This window comes from Trachypithecus francoisi, unplaced genomic scaffold (genome assembly GCF_009764315.1).
Source record: "Trachypithecus francoisi isolate TF-2019V2 unplaced genomic scaffold, Tfra_2.0 Lachesis_group10, whole genome shotgun sequence".
In the NCBI taxonomy this organism is placed as follows: Eukaryota; Metazoa; Chordata; class Mammalia; order Primates; family Cercopithecidae; genus Trachypithecus; species Trachypithecus francoisi.
Genome location: NW_022681455.1, coordinates 102296458 through 102321564, shown reverse-complemented (window position 1 = coordinate 102321564; position 25107 = coordinate 102296458). Strand labels below are relative to the sequence as shown.

The 25107-nt window shown below is 36.8% G+C and overlaps 1 protein-coding gene across 1 annotated transcript in view; it reads left to right on the top strand.

Annotated features, from left to right (window-relative positions):
* Window positions 1–25107, top strand: part of CDH8 (cadherin 8) — a 253081-nt gene that overhangs the window by 94843 nt on the left and 133131 nt on the right. Inside the window, exon 7 of the mRNA XM_033219852.1 lies at window positions 14108–14244. Coding sequence (XP_033075743.1) covers window positions 14108–14244 — 137 coding nt within the window. The remainder of the gene's footprint in view (window positions 1–14107; window positions 14245–25107) is intronic.

Here is a 25107-nt window from a genome sequence, read left to right as displayed (position 1 = left end):
TTAAAATTTTACTTTAAGTTCTGGGATACATGTGTAGAATGTGCAGGTTTGTTACATAGGTATACATGTGCCATGGTGGTTTGCTGCACCCATCAACCCATCATCTAGGTTTTAAGCTCTGCATGCATTAGGTATTTGTCCTAATGCTCTCCCTCCCCTTGCCCCTGACCCTTTGACGGGCACAGGTGTGTGATGTTGTCCTCCCTGTATCCATGTGTTCTCATTGTTCAACTCCTACTTATGAGTGAGAACATGTGGGAACTTCACCTTTTCTTCTTTCTAAAGAGCTTACTAAAGGGACAAAAGTTCATGATGTTAGTGAATACTTTGACTCCATTACACTTGGCCAGGGGTCAGCCTGTGGGCCAAATACGGACTGCTACTTCTTTTATTTTTTTGTAAAGTCTTTTTTTTTTTTTTTTTGAGATGGAGTTTTGCTCTTGTTGCCCAGGCTGGAGTGCAATGGCTTGATCTTGGCTCACCGCAACCTCCACCTGCCGGGTTCAAGCGATTCTCCTGCCTCAGCTTCCCGAGTACCTGGGATTATAGGCATGGGCCACCATGCTCGGCTGATTTTGTATTTTTAGTAGAGATGGGGTTTCTCCATGTTGGTGGGGCTGATCTTGAACTCCCAACCTCAGGTGATCCGCCCACCTTGGCCTCCCAAAGTGTAAGGATTACAGGCGTGAGCTACCACTGCGCCCAGTCTAGTAAAGTCTTATTGGACTACAGCCACCTTCATCCTTTTATACCCTACAACTGCAGAGTTGAATTGCTGTGCTGGAAACACTGTGGACTGCAAAACCTAAAATACATTCTTTACAAAAAACTTTTGTCACCCCGTACACAAGTGACAAACCAAACTGATGGAGGTTTGGTTTCCATCAGTAATTTGAACAGTCAACTCCCATATCATTCCAGGATTTTACTCTGTCTCAAAGCTCCCTAAAATAAAGTTCTCAAAATAATTTTAAAAATTTTAGCAGTCAAATAACTTTTTTTGTATTAGGATCCAGCTACCTTTGTTGAGAATTATCATTCCCATCATTGCCTTAGAGCCCTTGGAATCTTAGTACTCATGGACCCATGACAGCATGCACCCATGTTGAATCTGCCAGAAAAAGCTGGCTTCCTCAGCCTAACTTTTGAGGAAATTTTCATAACCCTGATGCAGGATGCAGTGGGTACCCTAATAAATACTGTGATGCTTCCCTGCTAAGAGTGAATAATTTGTTTCCTTCATGGTTTTATTATAAACCTCTGTTTTTTTTTTTTTGTTTGTTTTGTTTTTTTTTTTGACCTGTTCCTTTTCTTCTTCTGGTCTCATTGATGGCTACAATACAGGGGTTTGGAATTGAGACTGTCAACTGCCTTAGCCAAACCCTAGTCTCTGTACCTTAATCTCTTCGCGCATTCTTTGATTTCAGTAGCATTTCTCTACCTAAATGAATGAAGTGGCAAAAACAAGAAACTGACATTGAATAGATTTGTAGTGTGTACATCAAACTCAGATATACATTCTTCTGTATGACACTAGGTTTTCAGCAAAGGATATGAAAAAATATTTTATGTATCTTTATTCATGCATATTTAGCATTTTAGTACAGTTCTTTTTGCATATATTTCATTTACACTTTGTAGCATTAACTGCCTGAATTACACATATTCTTATTCCCATTAAACAAATGTGTTACCGGTTTGAAAGTACACGGAGTCTGAAATGAAAGCTGTTTGCTAGGGATTACCACCTGTGAAAGGAAAGGAGCAGGAGCATGATAGACAGACAGTGAAATCAAACTGCAACTCAGTCCAAGCCAAACCTTGGCCCAGACTGGTGGGTTCCTTTGGAATTAGTGTTGCTCATCAGAGGAGTCCTACATCATGCCAAAATGGTAGAACCTTTGTACCTCTGTTTGCTTAGTCTTCAGATAACCTCTGGAAAGGGAATTTTCTGAAACAGAGGTGGACCCTAAGTAGTGGGTAGCTAGAGGTTATCTCTTGACCACACCCCTCACATCTCTGGCACCCTTCCCTTGAAGGGCAATCTGCACAGCAGTTCTTCATGCCTATAATGCATATGCACACTGAAACTCTGTAGTAATGAAGTAATTTTACTGAATTCACACCGCCAGCTGTCTACCTCCCAAATCCACAGTGGTTACCATATTGGATAGCACAGGGCACACTTCTCAACCTACAATGTCTTCCCTTGGATAAATACATATTTGTTACACATTTTGAGATGCAAACTTCATAGTGGAGAGTTAAGTTGCCTGAAATATTATCAATGTCGTATACTAGACCTGGCTATTAGTTATAAATAATAATCAAATTACATGTATTAGTAAAATATTTTAAAACTAGTGATCTAAGGTGGTAAAAATTGCACAAGAATCTTGAAAGAGAAACAAAAAAGAAAGTGCTGATCTAGGGTTTAAAATCAGCTTTTTTCTGATTGGTGAAGCCTCTGTGTTCTGTAAGGAACAAAACTTAATAATAATGCTTATATTCTGAGAGAAACAAAGATGCTTGTATAGGCTGAGTCATGATATCTGACATTATTACACTCATAAGGCAAAATAAATCCTCTATTTTGCATCATGACAAAGGGAGATTGACATCCTTATCTGATGTTCAGGTATTTATGGGAGTCATTTTAGCTACACCTTTATTTTTCCTTATATTTCTACATTCTTGTTTGACATGATGTATTATACAACTTTGCTTTTGATAAAGGACAATCAGATTTGACTTAATGTTGCAGAGGAAAATGTAGTATTGCATATTTTAAGAAGACAGCACAGTAGAAATGGAGAACTTCCATTTTCATTCATTTATCAAAGGTTTATTAGCTTTACCCCATAAGTATTAAGTCTGCTTCCTGGGGAATGGGACGGGTCTACCCGAAGTGCCTTTGAAACAGGCAATAGGGGACAAATCAAGTTTGGGATGATCTATTGAGGTTCACACCTTCATAGTAAACGAGAATATAAATTATGAAAGTCCTTAGAAAGGGTCAAAGTCATGGAAAATATATTTAATGGCACAAAGCACAGGAAAATACCTAAATGCCCTTTCAAAGCCAAGAGTCTGAAACTGGACAGAACAAGTGTGGAAGGGGAACAGGGTGTGGACTGTGGTGAAGAGAAATGTCTGTTTAATGGCAAAAGAAGACACATTTCTGGCTAACCTTTATTGGACATCAAATGCATGATCTTGGGTTTTGCATTTGTTTAATTGTACAAGACCAGGTGAAACCACATGGGTAGACATTGCGCTTAGGAATGAGCATTTTTTTAAAAAATATTTTTGTCCCCAGAAAGAATTACACCTGGCAGAACACTGGAATGATGTGTTTATCCTATTACTATAGTGTATATAGTGTATAAATAAGCAAGCACATCATTTGAATATAAATGCATCTCTAGTTTTAAGGTTGAGAGACCACCAGCCTAGGCAACATGGTGAAACCCCCTATCTATAAAACATACAAAGAAATATCCGGGCATGGTGGTGCACACCTGTAATCTCAGCTACCCAGGAGGCTGAGGCAAGAGGATCACTTGATCCCGGGAGGTGAAGGTGGCAGTGAGTTGGGATTGTGTCACTGTACTCCAGCTTAGGTGACAGAAGGAGACCTTGTCTTTGGGGGGGCAAAAAAAAAGAGCTAATAGACCATATCGTGCTCAACAGTTCATTTCCAGTATTTACCAAATTCCTTATTATTTACTAAATGAACCTTAATATCCAATTAAAATTGTAAATTATATACACATTTATGACATTTTACAAAACCTAATTTGACATAGTTATACACTACTTTAAAAATTAATTTTGGTGTGTATGCTTTCCTTAAACATGTTTTCTTCTATATTATAAATGATTTTTACCAAAATGGAAACCACATAATCAAATATCACCATCTGCATAACTTCCCAACATTTAATAAGAGTTTATTATGTGACAGATATTATGGTAAAAATATTATACATGTTTCTCTTACTAACTTTATGACAGGGGAAATGCATGTTATCCCCATTTTACAACTATAAACATTGAGAGACAAGAAAGTCTGTAATGGATTACTCCACTAGGTCATAGGAAGGATTAAATGAAAAATTAATATACAGGGTTTAGCAGAAAGGCCAAGAATTAGGAAAGATTCAATAAATGCATTAAATATATTGTTAAATATCAATACTGGATCTGGTCCTATGGTCTGGACTGTTACATTGTAAGACGCTTTTTTCTGTACTTCATCATCTGTATTCTGTTATCTATTAGTGTTTATCAACCTTGACTCTATTTCCTACGGAGAGAATTATGACAGGCACGATCAACAGCTCCAAAAAGATATCATTCCAGAGAGGGGAAAGATTCTCTTCACTTCTAGATTGCTCTTGACATTGCTGGGGCAATGTGGACCTATGGACATTCATAGAAATTGATTGGGCTTCCTGTGTCCTGGGGGTAAGCCGTGTAGGCTCAAGGTCATCAGGAGGGCTTTGGTGTGAGAGAGTTTATCCTCACAACTCCCAACCTCCCGTCACAGAGAAGCACACGCAAGAGATAAATCTCAGATAGCCACCAGAACTTCCATATTCCATGTATTTCTAGAAATATTTAGTCATCTTTTACTAATATTTACATGAATATTTCTGATCCATTTGTTGTACTTGAATAATTACATAGGAATGGGTAAAAGAAATCAAGACAGAACTATTTTTAACTTGAAAAGCAATATAGATTAATTAAACATGTTACAAACATGCTATAGGAGTGTTTCTTCAAGACCTCTTCACTTCCTTTGCTCTCCATGTTCAAATAATCACTGTGCCTGGTTTATTTTACTTCCTAAGCTCAAACACCATCATCTCTAACTTCAGTAGTGAAAACAGCCTCATTTGCTCATCTCTTATCCTTTGATCTCCACACAGCTGCCAAGATGATTTCTACCTCAGTTTCAACCTGTGCTGCACAATATTGTGGCCACTAGCCAAATATAGGTCATTAAAATTTCAGAAAAATAATTTGAAGTTACCGAAAATTAATTTAAATCAAATAAAAATTTCGATTTCTCAGTTACAGTAGCTAGACAGCTAGGGTGAAATAGCCACATACAGTTAGTGGTTACCATATTGGATAACACAGAGCATATTTCTACTACCATATAAAGTTCTATGCAATTCAGCTGTGGTTTAGATCATATCACTCCTGAGTTTATATCATACCACTCCTCTTAATATTATGCACACACACAAACATGATAGTTGTATGATAGTTGGCACTAAGGGGCAGTCACTAAAACTTTGTTGACATTAAATAAAAAATCAAATTTGCAATATAATCCTTTCACAGTGTGTAAAACTGCATTCCGTTTTTACATTTTTTGTTACCACATCATCACATTTAGAATTCTCAGTAATGCACTATTATTTTCCTGTCTCCTGGGGAAAAAAAGTTCAAATTTCTCCAAAAGTATTATGTAAATATTGAATAATTGATCATGAGTCAAACTGAATGTGGGATTTACTCTGGAGCATTTTCTTTTATTTTTTTGTTCCAGTGTTACACAAAATTATACATATGATTATGGTTTTATTATGTTATTTTCTGAAAGTGTTTGTGGAACAAACTATAAAACAACACAAACACACTGAAGAAATGAGACCTGAAATGAATTGACATAGATTTGGAATCTGAGACTTCTATATTTACCCTAAATAATATAAAAGATACATTGATCATGTTGAGTGAATTTGCTTCATCTTGTTGGTACAAATAGCAAGTAGAAATATCACAAAATTATGACTCTCTCCATGTAGAGCCCACACACCAGAATCTTTCAAATATGTTTGTTGTTGTTTTGAAAAAATCTGCATATTTGGCAGTGTCGTGTACCAGTCATGATAAACACTCACTGTGAGGCCATGTTTTGAAGTACAGGGAAATCTTGAATGCATACTCTCACTTGGGGCGTACCTTAACCTTTTAAGGCAATCCTGTTGTTCTCATTTTTTAGATGAGGTCATTGAAGTGCAGATATATAAATTGACATAGCACAGAAGTTAGGAACAAAAGAGTTAGTCCCTGGAAGAGTCATCAGATGTTTCACACAAATTGCAGTAGAAAGAATGCAGTTCAGAATAACTTTTTTCACCTATTATTCATTGATCTGTTATGGTAATCAGTATGGCTGCTGTGTACATTCCAGGCTTCATTGCGGTTTGTTCGTGTTGTACTGGAGTCACAGGGAGAAAAAATGAAAGATCCACGACGTTCGAAACTCTGTTCTGAAAATGTTGAAAGTGTTCTGCGTGTGTATTGTCACAGATTGATGTTTTTATTACAAAAAAACAAAAGTAATAGAGCGGGAGATGGAGGCTTTGTGTGGATATGTAGCATTGGGTATGGGTTGAGGGAAAGGAGGTAGGAGATGCTTTAAATAAATATATGTTAGCAACAAAAAATCTAATGTAAGTCCACACACACACACACACACACACACATATACACACAAAGAGGTGGAATTTTTGTGCCAAATATCAGTATGAAATGTATGCAGCTGGGCTGTGATAACTGAGGAAACGTATTACTCTGGTGAAAGTTTCTATTTAATATCAACAGTAGCAGCAATGCAGAAGTATGTTATTTCCCCAAGGCAATAATATTCAGTTGGCCATTGTGACTTATTGCCAACTACTACACCAGTGTATTTTCTTAAATTTACTTTTGATCTCTGCAAGCTACTCTGAATTGAATGAACTGGTGACATCAACTTGTGTCTGTGGTTAGTGTGCTGTGTATTAAATTACCGTCTTTGAACCAGGTGCTAAGCCATTAGGAATTTTCTTGAATTTTTGTCCTTAATTCCACAAAGTAAAGGGATCAATTTCTTAGCATTTACTTCCAAGAAATACTACTGTGGATTAGAGGAATGGTGATATTAAAAGCCAATCTGGATACTCGTTGGATTAAAAATGAGAAAGTTTAAATAAGGCTTTTGTGAATATTGGTTATCAAGGACAATGCAGTTTCTAAACTATATCTATTGCAGTAGAAAGGGACTGTCTATTTCTAAAACTTCCTTCATTAGAATTGATATTAACATGACCCAAGGAGGCCATTTTCTCACATACCACTTCCCATTGTGTTAATGAGAAGTTTCTTCTTACTGTGGCAGGAAGATGACTCTTCAATGTGCATGCTATTCTTCTCAAAACTAGCTCTTCTGTTGAAAGCATTTCAAATAATTCTGCAAATGAACAGCAAACCCAATACATGCACAATTCTCAAGAAATTAGAACAGAAACTTCAATTCTAAAGATAAAAATGCTAGATTTTTTTTAAACCTAAAATAAAACTCATTGTACTTTTCATTATGAAAAGTAGGATCCAAATTAATTCTTTTTTTCTTTCTCTTTTTCTCTCTGATCTATTCCCTTTTTTATTTCTCTTTTTCTCTCCCATCTATTCCTTTTCCTCATATTTTTAGTACTATATTTCACACAAAATAATATTCCATGCTTAATAATACATCCTTCCAGCAAGGCTTTTTTGAGTAACTTCAATAATTATGTGATGCTGTATGAATCAAACATTCTTTTTTTGTGCTTAAAGAGCAGAGGTCAGGCAAATGTTTATACAAACATGGGAGAGAAAATTCTTAAGAAAGGGTCAACCAGCAGACTCTGGGGCCTGGTATGAAAGGCTCCTGTAGGTAAGATGTGAGCAAGGAAACCCAATATAGCTTCTCATCTCTTTAAGTCTATGCTCTGTGGAGATACCTATAGTAACAGATATTTGGAAAATAGTAAACTCTGGTATAGACAAACACCACGAATAATTTGGAAATACTTTTTTAGTGTCACATAAAGAATCCTGTCTTTCCCGAAGCTACCAAAACATGTGACTAGTAGTTCTTATTTATTTCTTTTCATTTTTTGATATTCATCTCCACAGTCAATTTGGACTTTAAAAGAACTCTTACAGGTTAAAGAATTGGCTCATCATTTGTATGTATTTATTTTTGTATCTAATGTGAATCATTTATCAACTCATTTACTGCAAAGCAATCCTTGTGAAGTAGACATTTTCTCCTATTTATAGATGAACATCTGAGATTAAGAGATGGCAAAAACCGTAATTACCTTTACACCAACCTAAGAGTTTCAACGTTATTCCCCCAGGTTAGATTCCACTGAAGACTCTCTGGCTTCTCAGGTTGTTTTTGTTCTATTTTATGTAGTGTCACTCAGAAGGATGCTGAGAGTCACAGGAAAACAAAGTGGCTTGAGGGTCTGCTTCTGAGGTTTCTACCCCAAATCATGGTGCCTGAGAAATTACATGATACAGATACCTTGAATTCTGAAATTTAAGCCATTACCCTAGAGTTGTTATTTTTAACCCACTCTTTTTTTTAAAGTATTTTCTGTGACTTGGCTTAAAGAAAGGGCCTATATCAGAGTTTTATAATGAAGTGTTGTCCTTTATTGATGCTACAGTTTTATCACACAATGAAATGAGTAGGAAGAGAGGGGAGGAATTAAAATGGTGGAGTGTGTGGTGGCAGCTGTGAGGACCAGAAAAAAGCAGACTGAATCTTTGCAGCTAGAGATGGGGTTGGCATAGCTGTGGCATGGGGATGGGGAGGAGGGTGATTGGGACAGCATTTGCTGAGAGCATTCCAAAAAATGGCATCCTTTCTGATTTTGGGATTAATCTTATAACTAAGATTAAAGACTTATAGACTACTCAATATGAATACAAAAATCAAGCTAATAAACCTTTGAATCTTCAATGATCAATTCAAGGACAGAAATTTTGGTTAGAAAAGTTGGTGGAAAAAAAAATACTGGTACCAGAAATGCAGAGATTGGTTCCTATTTATTCTCCCTTCCCAACTTCATCTTTCATCACTTAACCCAAATTCCTCTATTTTCCTGCTTCCACTAACATTAAGACCCAGATGAACTTCTTTAAGGGCAGAGAAATAAAGAGTGAAAGAAAAACTACCTTGGACCTTAGAAAAAGTCAGAGAATCATCAATAGAAATCTTACTGTCTTTTCCTTATAAATAATGCTAACACTAAAGCTTTTAAAATACATGTTTATTGAGCTTTTGTTTTAGTGTCAGACCCGTAATAAGTATTTTATAAACATTACCTCATTTAAAGTTCATAAATCATGTTATAATCCTCATTTTACAGATCAGGGATCAGTAATAACATGATTAAATCACATATATGCCAGTAATGAGACTAAGATGAGAACTCAGGCTAACAGACTGAGGACCCATGTTTTTTTGTGAGGAGACTATGAGTATGTGAGCGGCCTATGGACTAAGACTCTCCTGGCAGCCTAAAGAAACACACAGAAATCCAGGTCAGATCTTCAAGCAGCAGAGCAGAGTTTGTGAGAAAATGAAGGTGGATTTAAAGTTTATCCACAGGCCTATAAAGAACTTTGGAGATGGAAGATTTTGTTCTTTCACTTTCAAGGAAGGTCTAAATTCTTATCATCTTATTCAGTAAATCATCTTCACTTAGACATTGTGTTATAATATTTAGATGTCTAAGGTATGTTCAAATCAGATATTCCAAAACAAGAAAAATAATCACTTGTTATACTCTGTTTTGTAGTCCATTTGGGCTTCTATACAAAATGCAAAATACAAAATAGACTGGATGGCTTATAAACCATATAGAAAATAATTTCTTCTGTTGGTGGGAATATGAATTAGTTCAACCATTGTGGAAGGCAGTGTGGTGATTCCTCAGTTACCTAGAGACAGAAATAGCATTTGACCCAGCCATTCCATTACTAGGTATATACCCAAAGGAATATAAATCATTCTATTATAAAGACACATGCATGCATAGGTTAATTGCAGCACTATTCACAATACCAAAGACATGGAATGAACTGAAATGCCCATCAACAATAGACTGGATAAGGAAAATGTGGCACACATATACCGTGGAATACTATGCAGCTATAAAAAAGAATGAGATCATGTCCTTTGCAGAGACATGGATGGAGCTGGAGGCCATTATCCTTAGCAAACTAATTCAGGAACATAAATCCAAATACCACATATTCTCACTTATAACAGGGAACTAAATGATGAGACATATGGATACATAAAGGGAAACACTGGGGCCGGCTAGAGGGCAGAGGGAAGGAAGAGGGAGAGGATCAGAAAAAATAACCAATGGATACTAGGCTTAAGACCTGGGTGATGAAATAATCTGTACAATAAACCCCCATGACACACATTTACCTGTGTAACAACCCTGCACATCCTGCATATGTAACTCTGAACTTAAAACAAAGAAATGAATTAATCGAAATTCTTAAGGTTGGGAAGTCCAAGATTAGCATGTCAGTGTGATCGGATTCTGGTAAGGGCCCGCTTCTGGGTTGTAGAAAATCAACTTCTCACTGTGTCCTCACAATGGAGGAAGGGGGCTTGCCAGATCCCTGGGGTCTTTTTTATAAGGAACTAATTTCATTTGTGAGGGCTTCACATCCTAATCACCTCCTGAAAGGCCCACCTTCTAATGTGATCACCTTGGGAGTTAGGATTCAACATACGTATTTTGGGAAGCACACAAACATTCAAATGATAGAATGTTGTGTCTCAGTGTGGCGTTCAGAAAATCGAGTCCATGTGTAGGCATTCAAGGATGTCACCGTGATACAAATGATATGAGAGCCCTTCACACTGTGTCACAGTGTCAGCACACACATGTTGGTGAAGGGTGCCACACCTATCATCTCATGGGATCTTCACAGCAATCTTGTGAGCCAGGGACTATTACTATCCCCATTTTATGCATGAATAAGATAAGCCCTTTATGTGGTTGGTATATACATGGACTTCACAATGACTCAGATGTGAGTATTCATTCTGGTACCGCTGTTTTAACAGTTGTGTTACCTAAAATGTCCTAGTCTCTAAGAGTTTTATTTTTCTGTTATTCATTATATAAGAAACCAAGAAAAGAAGGGTGGGAGAAGGAAAAGGAATCTAGCACTGTGCTTGGTACAGATTTGGTGTTTCATGCATGCTTGTTGACCAAAACGTTGAGTCAGAATTTTTGTGCTGTTTAGTCATTCTTGGGAGCTGTTATCATAAAGTCTACTAGGCAATAAAATGTGTGAAATTTCTATAGAAGCAGTAGGAGTTTTCCAAAATAGTTGAGGTAGACTTGAAAGTGAATTTTAAACCAAGTCATTTATTTCCCATCAAGGTCCTCCTATTGTGTAATCTGGTAATATTATGACATTCCTACCTCTGATCTCACTAAAGGGCTGTATTTATAGACTATTTTATAAATTCCTGTGACTCACCGCATAAAGTCTGTCATGATCTGGAACTTTAAAAAATGAGAAAAATATCTCTGCCTTTGTTAGAGTTATGGGAGTTAAATAACACACTTTTTTTTTTTTTCAAGTTTTCTGCCATTTATAAATTGCTAAGGAAGGGGCATTCTTTGCTACCTTCTAAATAGGGAAGTTTATTAATACATCATTTAATGAGAGATGAAGATGATGACGATGATAATGAGCCTATTTTTAGTACACAGTAAGTGCCAGAGATTGATTTAAGCTTTGTTTTTAGTCTTCACAACTGTTTCTGGGGTATAAATAATTCTTATTTCACCAGCAAATAAATGGAGGCTCAGTGAATTTACTAATTATCTCAGAAACAGCAATACATAAGTAATAGAGATATAATTTGCTCCAAATCTGAGTTCTGCATGACACATATCTGAATAAAGGATTAACAAACAGCAACAGTTTTTTTTATGCCAACTTCCAAATACCCCGTTGTTGCTCCCAGTGCTTCTTTGGGGCTAGAAATTCTAGGCAATTACTGGACAGCAACCAAATAGCCATGGAATGTGTTTCTGATTTGGGATTCGTGAGTATCAGTGATTAGACTGATTCTTGTTTACTGTGGCCTCTGGGAAATTGGTTGATGCATGGATGTGTGAAATATCAGCAGTGAGATAATAAAATTACTAGAACCAGAAATGCCTGCAAAGTTTATTTATGAATATAATGCAGAAAGTGATAATTAATCCTCTGGACATTTTTTAGCTCTTTTAAGAGTCAGAGTGTACATGATATCTGAAGCAAAACACGTGTCTGTTTAGTTATTTTACAGTTAAACTTGGAATATCATTGGTTGAATCAACCATCATTATTCCCCAGGAAAATGGCTTTTGGTCTTCTTTCCATAATACAACGCATTTAAACACTTTGCAATGAACACATCCTCATGTTCAGGATTTTGTTGAGAGCACTGTTAATTCACCTGTCTCTTAGTTCTTACATTCTCTCTGAATTTCTTCAGTATCCTGGGGATTGGGGATGGGAGTGATTTGTAGATGCCTCGTGTATAGGTACAAGTCAATGTCTTAGTTTTTATTTGTAGCTAAGTCATTACTAAATGGGCAGTTCTTAGAATAATTTTTTTCAAATGATTTCTCAATACACAATTGCCAATAAAATTAAGTCATTTTAACTATTATTCCAAATCTTTTTAATTATGCTTTTCTTTGGTGGGCAGGATTTAACAAGAAGATCTTTTTACAATGGCCTTTGAATCTAGTATAAATGATATGCATACCTTCTCTAGTGAAAAAGAAATAGCTAAAAGGAGAAGGAAAAATCCACTCATATATCTCTCTGTACCTATCCAACTATCTAACTAGTAACTGGCTGTATAGTTATTTATCTAGCCATCTTTATAGATAGGTATAGATATAAATTAGTAGATGCATATTCATATACATACATATAAAATGTTTTTAATGAACTCTACTAAAATATTAACTGCAAAATTATAGTTGGAGGATTATGGAGAATTTTCTTTTTTATTTTCTTATAATGGCGTAGTCTTATTCTTTGTCATATAATAAGTATCTATAAAGAACATGTATAAGAAATATGCTCAGTGTTAACTGGCATGGACCATGCTTCAAATTTGAGTTTAATGAGTATCAATGAATAGAGAGATTTCATGTGCACTTCCTAAGCCATCAACTCAATCATGAAGACCTTCTTCGGTCTTTCTTCCTGAAATGCAATTGCATACATCTTTCTTTGGGCCTCCATCCTATCCTGTTTTAGTGCATCACTGCTTACTTATGGGCCAATCTTTTTAAGTCCTCCTTGTAGTCTTTAAAACTTAAAGATTATTGGGTCCAGCATTCCATAGCCAGGAAACTAATCTTGGTGTATAAAAAAGATATTAATAAATGTCATGAGAAAATAATTTCTTTTATTTGTCTTGATACTACCCTGATACTTAGTGGTCCTGAGAAGCAGTTTGCTCTAGACACCACACATCTCATGTATTTTCTTATCTGAATGAGTTTGCTTGATAAAAGAACTACTAATATGTCCGTTTGAAATTCTTAATTTAGTAGACTGTAGTGCTTAAATATGTTAAAATATAGATTCTAACTTTTAAAAAACATTAACTATAGAATAAACAACTATTTAAGAACAACCATAGAATCAACAACAATCCAATTTCTATGGACTGAGACTAATAGAAAACCTAGATATACACTTAAAATGAAAGCAAAATAAAACAAAACAAACAACCACCACCACCAACAAAATGAAATCCCATAAATGCAGTATAGTCAAATGAAAGTTTAACAAAATACATATTTTATTTGAATGGCCATACGTAACGTGCTGCCTAGTGCCATCCTGCTTTGGGCTTGAATTCATTGTTTTATATGATATTTTGTGGCAACTGCTAATTATCATAAGCTGTCCAATAAATGTGATGGATTGTCCAATTAACTCTTCATCAGCATCCATTTTTGAAGATGCTATCTATTGAAACTGATGGCAGTTTATGACCTACATGTTGCATATGTAGCTAATTGCTCCTTGGACAATAATTATTAAGTTTCTTGTGCCTCATTCAGTCATTTTGTTTTATAAATTATGATGCCACTGAGTTTCCCAATTCGTTTGACTTCACAACTATGGCTCTCCAAGGATTACTAAAGGTCTGCTGTGGAATGTATGGATCATATAAACATTGAAGTAGATTACAGTTGTGTCTGTTTTGTAGGTTTTCCATCGACCGGCACACTGACCTGGAGAGGCAGTTCAACATTAATGCAGACGATGGGAAGATAACGCTGGCAACACCACTTGACAGAGAATTAAGTGTATGGCACAACATAACAATCATTGCTACTGAAATTAGTAAGTGCCTGGGTTTGTTCATTTCTTCCTTGTGTGACTGGGTTCAATTTATGCCTATTAATAATGTGATAAGCAGCCCCAGTTTCTGTTAGATACCTTGGCATTGGAACTTAGTTTATTGTTCCCAAGGATCCTTTGAATGTATCATCTCAACACAAAGTAACTTACACCGTGGTAAATTACTGAAATGTTTCAGGATATGTGAGAAGGAAACATTCTTATATCCATTATTCAGCCATTAAAAACAGTGTTTTGCATTTTAAAGTAAGAGGAAAAGATTTAGTATAAAACAGTAGATAGCCGGGCGCGGTGGCTCACGCCTGTAATCCCAGCACTTTGGGAAGCCGAGGCAGGTGGATCGTGAGGTCAGGAGATCGAGACCCTCCTGGCTAACACAGTGAAACCCCTTCTCTACTAAAAATACAGAAAAATTAAGTCAGCGTGGTGGCAGGCGCCTGTAGTCCCAGCTACTCGGGAAGCTTAGGCAGGAGAATGGCATGAACCAGGGAGGCGGAGCTTGCAGTGAGCCGAGATTGCACCACTACACTCTAGCCTGGGCGACAGAGCAAGAGTCTGTCTCAGAAAAATAAAAAAAAAGTATGTAAAAAAAGTCAAGAACTGTACATTATAATTTAAATAAATGAACACACATATACATATAGTATAGTACATACAATATAGAAACAATTACATATTTAAATCATACATATACACACATACATGTGGAAAATATAGACGAAAGCTTTATCAATATTATTTTGGGTAGGAGAGATTATAGATAATTTTTTGTTTTGTTTTTTACAATCTAATGTATTTTACACAGTAATCATGGAATGTTTAAAATTGTATCAATATAAATTCAATGTAATCTTTTTCATAAATTTTGTTAAAACATTTGAGTTATTTTATTTTATTTTATTTTATTTTATTTATTTATTTATTTTTTTTGAGACGGAGTCTCGCTCTGTCGCCCAGGCTGGAGTACAGTGGCCGGATCTCAGCTCACTGCAAGCTCCGCCTCCCGGGTTTACGCCATTCTCCTTCCTCAGCCTCCCGAGTAGCTGGGACTACAGGCGCCCGCCACCTCGCCCGGCTAGTTTTTTGTATTTTTTAGTAGAGACGGGGTTTCACCGTGTTAGCCAGGATCAGGATGGTCTCGATCTCCTGACCTCGTGATCCGCCCGTCTCGGCCTCCCAAAGTGCTGGGATTACAGGCTTGAGCCACCGCGCCCGGCCGAGTTATTTTATTATAGGGGAGGAGAGTCTAGGGTTGTTAAAATAACATGTTAATCTTTTTATTTTTTTTTCTCTTCTTTGCACTTGATAAAACTACGATGGAGTCTCTAAACAATAGCTATATGGTGAAATTTGGTGCCACACTGTGTTTGAGAGCTTACATCTACTTTATCAACTTTCATCACACAAAAATATGGAAAAGGGACGTGATGTTCATTTTACTTCCTAGCAAAATACACAATTCTTATTATCCGAATATCTTCTTTTTATAAAGGACTGGATGAGTCCTTCGAAGTTGTACACAAATTCAAAGGAGACAATAAATTCCAAGAGAGTTGGGGTAAAGGGAATTCGAATAAGAAAATAAAAGTCAATGTTAAGAAAGATTCATGGGCACACATACCGTATAAAGAAATATAGATGATAATTATAGGAAATATGCCCTAAAATCCACTCTACTCTCTGGCAGCTAATGTGAAAACAGGGGAAATATCTCTGTGAAAAATGGCTAATTTATTTGTATTTAAAAAAGAGTAATCCGTGTGTTCAGGAGAGAAACATTTTTTTTTTCTGATTTTGTGATGTGAGGAAAATGTCCTCTACCAAGCCTTATAAAAAGAACTCTTGTGTGAAAGAAGATTCAAGAGTGAAGACGTTTGTTTCTTATAGCAGCCTTGAGTGCAGGCAGAGAACATGAAGTCAAGTTGATATGTAGTTTCAACACTACCAAACTCTGGCTCTGGATAGAGACAGAGCTTTGGAAACTTTGGTGTTTTTCCTGCCTTAGGAGTAGTATTTTCTTCTCTAGTGTCTTAACCTGATGGTAGTTTCCCCTTGTAACATGAAGAGAAGCAGCAAATAAAGCATGCCGTCTGGTGATTTTGGTTTATTAGAAGTGTCAACCTCATTTAGAAAGATGTAGACATAATTTTTAAATAATCTACCATGTTGAAGCCTGATTACCACCTTAAACTTCTCAGAAAAGCTGTATCTATTTCTATGATTTAAGGCTTTATAAAAAGCTCAAAAAAGCAGTCTTCTTTAATGTGTATAGTCAATAACTACTTTTAAAGAATTTTCTCATATACTGAAAACACAATCTAGTAGAGTTAAACTTAATTCATGTTACCTTTGAGACAGATCTCTCTTTCTGTTGCCCAGGCACTCCACCCTCTTTGAGAGCTCTTTGAGAGGGTGGAGTGAGTGTTGCCACTCACTCCACCCTCTATCTCCTGGGCTCAAGTGATCCTCCTGCTTTAGACTCCCCAGTGTCTGGGCCTACAGGCACAAGCCACCACGCCTGGCTAATTATTGTTTTTTCTTTTTTGAGAAACAGGGTCTCACTATGTTGCCCAGGCTGGTCTCGAGCACCTCACCTCAACTGATCCTCCTGCTGGGATTATAAACATGATCCACACACAAGGCCTATGCCACCTTTTTAAAATGAGATAGATTCCTTTACTTAAATATCCATCAAGGTTTATCAGTTATCAGCAAAAGGTGCTCAAAGCAATGAAGACACAGAGCATTTGCTTAAGAAACATTTCAGGACAATCCAGAAACAAAGTACTCGTTTTTGAGAAATCCTAGACAAGAAAGAAAGATAGCAAAACAGCTGCACCAGGGCATTGAGCTGTTAGCTGCAGGGTGACAAGGCTACCAAGCTAAGTCGGGGAAGATGTTCATTTGCTCATTCATTCAATAATTATTTATTAAGTCTTTACTATTGCTAAGCACTCATCTAGTGACTGAGGATATAGCAGGGAGTAAAGTAGGCATAAATCCTGCTCCTCTTGGAGTTTTCTTTCCGGTGGCCCCTAGGACTACCTGCATATCAAAGGGTAAATTGGAACCTGCTGATACATCCATAAAGAAAGGCACAGAGGTAAGAAAGAAGATGATGAATGTTGAGAGTTCAAGCAATTCCACATTGATGCTGTGAAAATAAATGCAGCTACTGACCTCCTTCAATGAGGCTATGATATTAAAAACTGCTTCAAAATACCTATGAAAAAATCAAGACTTTGTGTATATTAGTAAAATAACTAGTTAAGATTTTTAAGTGGTATTAATATTATTATTATAAACACAATATAACCAAATAACTGAAAATATAAAAAGTAGATGAGATAAAATTTTGTGAATGTTTTTAGAGAAGTGATTCAATCATGTCCCAGATTCAGGTTTACAGTTGACTCCATATGGAGAATGAACACATTGTACCTGTGCTCATATGCTGAGCCTCAGCTTGCTCAGGAACCACGGAGAATTTAAAATATCTGCCCAAACATACATTAATTCTGTTCAAATTGGTGTTGATGGGAGTTGTCTCCCCTTTTTTTTTTTCCTTTTATCAGAGATTGAAAACTAAACAAACCACACAGGTGCATTTTGGCCAAGAAACAAACTTAATTCATGTTAAACATCTTAAGAAACGTTAGACTGTAAGCTTAGAAATCTTTCTGACTTTGTTTGAATTTTTGCAGATTTCTTTCTTAGAACAAACAAGGGGGAGGATACAAAAGAGAGCTTTAAATTTTAGCTGTGAAATACTAGCTGGGGTGGCATAAATTTGAAAACTTTAAGTGTACAATTAAACCACCTTTGTTCTTAATCATAAAGGGAAGTAGAAATCATAAGATCATAGAGAAATTTAAAAAATGGAAATTACTATGAACATAGCTTAGAAACTTGTTTTGACTTGGTTTGATTATTTAGCCCATCATATGATGTTTATCTTCCAAAGCCACACACCATGTCTTGGGGAAAAAAAATATTAAAGGGAGATTTATAGAATTCATCTGAGATGAATATTTAAAACCATTCAGAATAACAGAACCCCATAGGGGGAGGTTCTAATAATGATAAAGAAATAGTCATTCCAGGGAGAACAATTTAAAATGACTCTCAGAATGCTATCTCATCAGACAAAAGATTTAAACAAATGAAATTAGGCTAAAAAGTGGATTTTAGCAAAGTCCATCTGTTATCTCTTAATGAGAATGGAGATATCATTCTTTATCCTCTTGTGTCAGATTCACTTAACCGAGGCTGAGATGCTTCACTGTGTTTACTACCGAAGTATTTCAGTGGTAGTAGATCTAACTTGTCATCATGATCAACTGGCACATCTTATCACTTGAGCTGGCAGGTAGACGTCCATGTGCTAACAAGAGATTAGGCTTGTATAGTATATCTCTGCTAACTGTCTCTGCTAGTAGCAAGCGCATTCCCTGAAACTACAGTGCATGGCTGCTGTTTACCATGATGATGAAGATTTAAGGTAAATGTAGCTGAATAATGAAAACAATGAGAAAATAAACTGAAAAAGCCCTTCAATGCATTTAATTCTCATAACGTTTGCTGAAAAGCGACTACTATTATTATAAGCATTTTCCAGGCAAAGAAACTCAGATACATGTTTCAAAATTTCATAAATTTCAAAATTTCATAGAGGGCAAGGATGGGAGTGGAGGTACAGGATCAGACCTTTGTTTAACTGCAGAATATATGTCCTTAAACACCTTCCACAGAAACCTCACTTCTATCTTCTTTCCTCTTTATCTTCTTGCTCAATTTTAGCTTCCGATACTGCTACATCATTTCCTGAATCAAGTGAATGAAACCATTTTTCTGTGCAAAGCAGAAGGCTAGGGCAAGGACAAGGGTGCAATGAAGGAATGAACAAGCACCCAGTTTATTACGGAGAGTAAGAATATTGCCAAATAAACATAGCAGAGCTTTGGAACTTCTAAAACCAGAATCCTAGTCCCATTTTATAGATTAGGAAACTGAAGAACATAGAATAGAGAACACAGCATAGTACATTTTAGGGGACTGTTTTTCAAAGCAGACCATTGATTAGAATTGCCTAGAAAATTGTCTAAAACAAACAAATAAAAAATAGTGTAGACTTCATTTGAAACCTATTAAATTAGAATCTCAAGGGAGAGTTTCAGGAATTTACTTCTCACAACTTCTTCCTTGTTTCCCTCACCATGCACATACACACACCCACACACCCACCCACCCACCCACACACACACACACAAATATACGATCATTAAAATTTGACAGTACTGCAAAGAGAGGCAAAGAAAGATGAGGCATTATTGGTTCGTTTGGTCTTTTTAAAAAAAATTTTCCCATGCTGACTATAACCATAGGACAGTAAAGAATACTGAGAATGTGGGAATCAATTTGCTTAGAATAGACTCTCTGCAGGGACATTGTAGATGCACTGAATGCTCATTTTAAAGTGTCCTTCAGAGAACGTGATGGTGTGGAATAGAAAGTTGCAAAACTCTGACACTCTGTACCTGGGAGCAGGCAATTGGCGTGGCATTTGCAGAAAGTACATGACTATTGGGTACCTGAAAGTATTTCAAAGCAGGAAGCATATAATTGCCCATTAAATTAATCTCTTTGAGTTAGTGATCATGTATTTCTCTGGCCCACTACAGCGGGCTGCACACATTATTGCAAATGAAGCTTTTCGCTAATGATGGTTAAATCTCCCAGGGAAAACACTAGTTTTATAGCACTTAAGGATTGTTTTTTCCTGGCATGGGGTCCAGTTGCCAGAATAATTGCTTTGTCCAACCCAGGCTACTTAGAAAAAAATATATCTTTATAGGGAGTTCATTGTTTAGAGGAATCTTGGGTTCTGGAGTTGGATGGAGTTGGAGTCCTTGCCACATTTTGGTCATATAACCTTGGGCACATTATTTCTCTTTTACTCTCAGTTTCCTCATCTGTGAATGGAGATGATTATTCTTTAAACTTGTGGGTATAGTGAGAATTGAAATAAAAATGTTAGTACTATGTCTCTTAGCAAATAATTTACCTACAATCTTAAGAAAGTGATGGAGACATGGTGTATGTTCTTATGGTTAACACAGCCCTTAAGCTGGGCTTTGAATCATGGTTTCATTTAAAATTATTTATTTAATTTTATGTCTACTCCCCTTCCCCTTTTCACAACAAAATAGTTGGTAATTATGGCCCGTGTGTTGCTTCTAGGTGCAGTTATGTTTCTGCATTGCATAGCCAATATGTTTGTTCATTGACCTTCTTCTTGCCCTTGGTTGAGGCATGGTAGATTGATCAATGGCTAAGAAACGGCCCTGATAATGAGGCAGGCACATGCTTACTAAAGACTTTAGATTTTATATCAAGGTTGTGCTTAATATATCTCCATCTCTCTTTATTGCCTATGACATAGAGTGAGAGCTCCATAATATCAATAGCCATTCCCTTGTGCAGGGTGAAGTGGTGATAGTTGCAAAGAAGCTATTATTGAGTTAGATAACATTCATGGAAGAGAAGAGGTGATAAGAGGCTAAAGTGGGCAGTGAAATTTAGGTACAGAGGTGGTTAAGGGACTCCTAAATATTCACACAGGTTGCAGCAGTAAGACTGATAAGCCTGTCTGGGAATATAGTCATGTGGCAAGTTCCTATCTAGGTCCCTCACTTTAGATAGGCATGCAGGTAGTCTAAGCTGGAGATCATTGTTCTTAGCAAAGAGAAACACAGTGAAGGAAAGTGAAAACTAAAATATGAGAAAGCAAAAGGGAAGCTACAGGTTCCTGGGGAGGGAATCAGCATCCAGAGCATGATTTCCTACAGGGAAGAATGGGGGTCCATATCCTTCCAAGTCCAAGGAAATAAGTGATGCAGGCACAAAATGGATGTAATTCTGCGCATAGCCCATGTCAGTTTTATTCTAATCCTTGTGACTCTTTGGCTATCCCTGCGATGTAGGTAGCAGTAGACTTGACTTGGGAATTTCTCCCTGATTTTTACTTTGTTCTGCAACCATTCTACTAATTTTCTCCTACCACCTCTTCCTTTCATCTTTCCTGCCCTTGTTCCTTCTAGTCTACTTAGAAAGAACATGTGGATTGAGAATGGAGGAACAGATTTTAGGCAGGCATTCCTTTAGGATGTCAGTGTGATTAATAGCCTACCAGTCCTAAGCTAAAAAATAAGAGTAGGTAAGAGGGCTTCTATACCTACATCTTGCCCTTGTCACTCTTTATAAACCACCCTCTCCAAAGCCACAACAGTAACTCTTACTGTTAACAATTACAGACAAAATATAGAAAGAAGGTAAGCAGAAAACATGAGTGCTAGCTTTTCAGGTGCAAGTTGCTGCTAACTGGCCACTCATAGCAAATGGTCATCTCCAGGTTTGGAGTACCAGATAAAAGGAAGTAGGGAAAACCCTAGATACCTGAACAGATTTTAAAGATAGGATAATATTGGGTTGATTTACCCCTCAGGCTTTGGTTTTCTTTAGGGATGGAGAAGTCATTAGGACTTGGAGGAGAAAACGAAGTTATCAGTCCGGCAGTTGAAGGGAAAAAGATAGTGGTTAAGTATCCAGGCTGGTAAATCTGTTTGCTAGGTGAGAATCATTGCTTTTTCACTTATCCATGCTCACTCTGTTGTTAAGCTACTCAACTTCTTCTGTGGTGGCTTAGTTTTGATATCTATAAAATGGGTAATGCATTTTTTAAACTTTTGTTTTAAGTTCAGGGGTGCATGTGCAGGTTTGTAACTTAAGTGAACTTGTGTCCTGGGGGTTTGTGGTACAGATTATTTTGTCACTGAAGTATTAAGCCTAGTACAATGGGGAATGTGTTGGTGCACCTTTACAGATGTCTGATGAAAAGCAAATATATTTAAGTGCTATAATCTTGCCTAACTTAAGGTAAACTTGATAATAATGTCAATGCTAATACCAATTTTATAGTATTAATCATAATATGAACTCAATTCTATCATTATTGTATAATTAAAAAGAATTTGCCAAAAAGTGACCATGTTTGTCATCAAGCAAAACTATCCAACTTAATCCAAGAATCTCTCAAATTGTTCAGGAATGTATCATTTTGGGATTATTTGAGGGACATAATTTTCCTCAATTATGTATATACAATAGGAGCATTTCTCTCCTCTGTCAGTCCCAAGTATCCTGGCCAGATTGGCAACTTTAAAAACTCTTTCCTCATCCAAAATCAAGGTCATAGGCATTATTCTATAACAACTTTTTTATAGCGATGGAAGTTATTAGTTAAGGACATAAACTGTTGAGTTATAGTAGAGGTTATTAGTTAGGGACATAAGCTATGAAGTCAAATTGCCCCAGCGAAAACACTGGGTCAAACATACGTTAAATGTGACTTAAATAGCTTATCCAATTTCTGTAAGTCTCAATGGCTATCTTTGAAGTTTGTTATGGAGTTAAATGAGATAATACAGGCTAAGTGCATAAACAGAGCCTAGCTTATGGTAAGGACTCGATAATATTCTTTGTATTTTCTCTTTCATCCCCCTGCCTTCCCTTTTCTATGCTCCTCTCTCTCCTCTTTCAGGTGAAACCTGGTGCTTGCCAACTCTTACATCCCTTATCATCTCAGTCCTGTATCTAAAAGATTGTATTTGCCATTCATTTTCTTCCTTTATTCAAACCACTTGGGCTTAGAGAGAAAGAGGGCTCAATTAGTCATATGGAGATGGTAATATGCATTCATTCACTTTTGCTACATATTACATCATGACACAATTTGGTGGCTTAACCTCATGTTTTTCTTCTGGTTCTGTGGAGCAGCTGAGCAGTTCTTTTGGTGTGAACCGATTTTGGTACTCTTTCTGGTCAGCTGATGGTTTATGTGGGATTGGAAGTCAATCTTGGCCTCATATGTTTATATGGTGGGCTGTTTAGTCCAGGGTGCCTTAGCAGACACAGCTTGTCTCTCATCCTCTAGCAGGCTAGCTTAGCTTTTTAATTATGTTCTCAATGCTACAAGAAGCAGCAAAGCAACAGGAAGCCCCATTGAGTAAGCACTTTACAAGCCTTTATTTGCATCCTGTTTGATAATAGTTCATTGACCAAAACAAGCCACATGATCAAGAGCAGATACAAGGGTTAGAGAAGTGTCATCTCTTGATGAGAGGCGTTAGAAATAATATGGCCATTTTTTTTTTCTTTTTAATAATATACTTCAGACTGGGAGGCTGAATCTCAGTATGTAGGACTGAGGGATATTGAATTGTAGTTTCCACATGATTACTCTCCTGCTTTCTTTCCAGAATCATCTTCTCAGGATAATGCATGCGTAGTCAAAATCCTTTGCTCCAACCCCTTATTTATTTGGCCGAAAGGATTGAACACAATATTTCTCTTTTTATGTTGTCTTTTTATTTTATTATTTATTTAGTTATTTAAAATTAGAGATGGGGTCTCCCGATTTTGCTCAGGCTGGTCTCAAACTCCTGGGCTCAAGCAATTCACCTGCTTTGGTCTCCCGAAATGCTGGGGTTACAGGCATGGGCCACCACACTATAGGTGTGTGTGGACACAATGTTTCTAACAGCCATCAACTGGTTAACTATAGATTCTTCATAATTTCATCTTAAATAGCTATTTGTATTAACTCATTACATCTATTAATGCATTTTAATGCTCAGAACAACTTCTGCTGCATACATGCTACTGTAAATGTTAGCACTTACTATTTATTATCTCCTGATAACCTGGTTGGATCTGGTTCCTTTGTTATAAGTTCTCACTTTGTTTTACGTGTTTATTTTATTTTAAATGACTATTCAAGGCTTATAACAGCTATGAATTTGGTTGAGATTTTGAAAATAAATTTCTAAGGGGAGAAATAGTTAAGTTCCATGTTCTCATGTAACATTTTATTATTGCTTTATCCTGCGGGCCTACCATAGTGCTTTGGGGCTCCCAATAAATATTGGTTAAATGAATGAGTGAATGAAGAAAGGATATAATGAATTAGTATTATGAGGGAGTACCCTGATGATTTCTAACTCCAAACAGACACTATTAATTGATTGGCAGGGAGGATCTTTGTTTTAATATACCCCACACAGCTCTTTGTTAAAAATCCCATGCAGATAGGCACACATGCATTATGGCTTTTATGGATCTTTATAAGTCTTTTTTTTTTTTTTCCTGAGCGATTGAAGCTGAGACAGAAAGGGCAGAAGGAACTGTGCTCTCCTTGTAGAAAAATTGTGGGGCACTGACTGCATTCACAGGGAAGAATTCCCACAGAATATTAACCAATCTTGGGAGTTAGAGACCATGAGAAAGGTGCTGGCAGAGAGGAGCCTCGGGTCCCCTGTCTGTCTCCCTAAGGAGTCAGGCTTCTGATCTTGGAACCTTGATTTTTCTTCCCTTCTGAGAGCCTGGAGGCAAGCCCTGAATAATGCCAGCCCACACTTCATTACCCAACAAGCCCATTTATCAGTTAGTCTGATCTGTATTGAACAAATGCAAGCAGGTTACAAAGCAACAAAGCCGAAAGAATGAAAATGCAGCACGTTTTCTGATTCCAGGAATCCCTAATCCAAAGCTTAGAGACTGGGGCTAAAAATAGGCACCAATTCCATCCTTATCCACCCTCACCCACCTGGCATTTCAGTACCGGGTCAGGTAGCCCTTTAGCCAGATGGTGGACATTTAAATGATAACTTGGTTTCCATCTAATTTGGGCTGTCAGGGTGTCAGTTACTCTACTCACTTACTTGTAGTGCTGATATTTTCTGGTTCCTAGAGCCTCTGTAGGACAAGGAGTCATATCACATGTCACCC